Genomic DNA, 1,037 nt, shown 5'->3' with positions numbered 1-1,037 from the left:
AAAAAAAAAAAAAAGGAAAGGAAAGGAAAGAAGCCAGACAATTAGGGAAGGAGCGGCCAGCAAACAAGTGGCGCCGTTATGCCCGTGACGTCACATATGAAAAATAATGTTTTTACTTGAAAAAAGGGTTTCATTAATCAGCATTTGATCAAATGCAATTCTTGAGTCTGCGGGGTTTCAATTTAAAACCATGCCTTAGTTATTTTTTTTTCCCTTTTTTCGAGTAAAATTTTTCTTTTCTTTTCTTTTCTTAGCGTTTCCAAAAAGTCAAAAGAAAAGAAAAGAAAAGAAAAACTTTAATTTACTCCGTTAAAAAACTTTATTTTTAAATTCGTACAATCAAAATAAATATTTTTATTAGATAAATAAATAAAAAGGAAAAAATTTAAATTTTTTTTTATGTCGAGATAGAATAGGTTTGGAATAAATTTTTTTTTTTTTTTTTTAATTTGAAAAGAAATCTGCAGGAGAAAATCTACTGTGGAGACGATCACGTTGTTTGTCATGGGGGGGGGGCTTAAAATATCCTTTCAATATTTTTCCTTTAAATTTTTTTTTTTCTTTTAAACGTGAAATTAGTTTCATTTTTATATTTAAAAAAAATTCAAATGTATTTGATGGTTCCTCGTATTTCCACCTGTTGTTCTAGAACAACAAAATAAATAATTTATAAAAAAATAAATTTTATACATAAATGATTAATTGATTTGATTTTTTTTTAGCTTTATATATCGATTTATTAATATAAATTTTTTTTAAATATCGAATTACTTTTTATTCGTGCATATAAAAAAAGGAAAATAATTTTTAAAGGTAATTTAATAAAATATATAATATTAAAAGAAAAATAATTTTAATGATACAATTTCTGATTTTTTAGTCTTGTTACTGTCCCCTTGTGACTTAATTAGTTAGATGGCAATAAGATCTCATCAACTTTTTTTTTTTTTTTTTTTAAACTTTTAAATAAAAAAATTATGAGCAAATAAATAATTATAATATTAAATTTATTCAAGTATTAGGTATATATAATAAAC

General features: G+C 22.9%; 1 protein-coding gene across 1 annotated transcript in view; it reads left to right on the top strand.

Annotated features, from left to right (window-relative positions):
- Window positions 1-88, top strand: part of Phum_PHUM380660 (membralin, putative) — a gene marked incomplete at both ends in the record, with an annotated part of 3,446 nt that extends 3,358 nt beyond the window's left edge. The window contains one exon of the mRNA XM_002428393.1: window positions 38-88. Within this exon, the coding sequence (XP_002428438.1) occupies window positions 38-88 (51 nt within the window). The remainder of the gene's footprint in view (window positions 1-37) is intronic.
- Between the last annotated feature and the right edge of the window lie 949 nt (window positions 89-1,037).

Source organism: Pediculus humanus, genomic scaffold (genome assembly GCF_000006295.1).
Source record: "Pediculus humanus corporis 1103172107855 genomic scaffold, whole genome shotgun sequence".
NCBI classification, from domain to species: domain Eukaryota; kingdom Metazoa; phylum Arthropoda; class Insecta; order Psocodea; family Pediculidae; genus Pediculus; species Pediculus humanus.
This window is presented reverse-complemented; position numbering and strand designations above follow the sequence as displayed.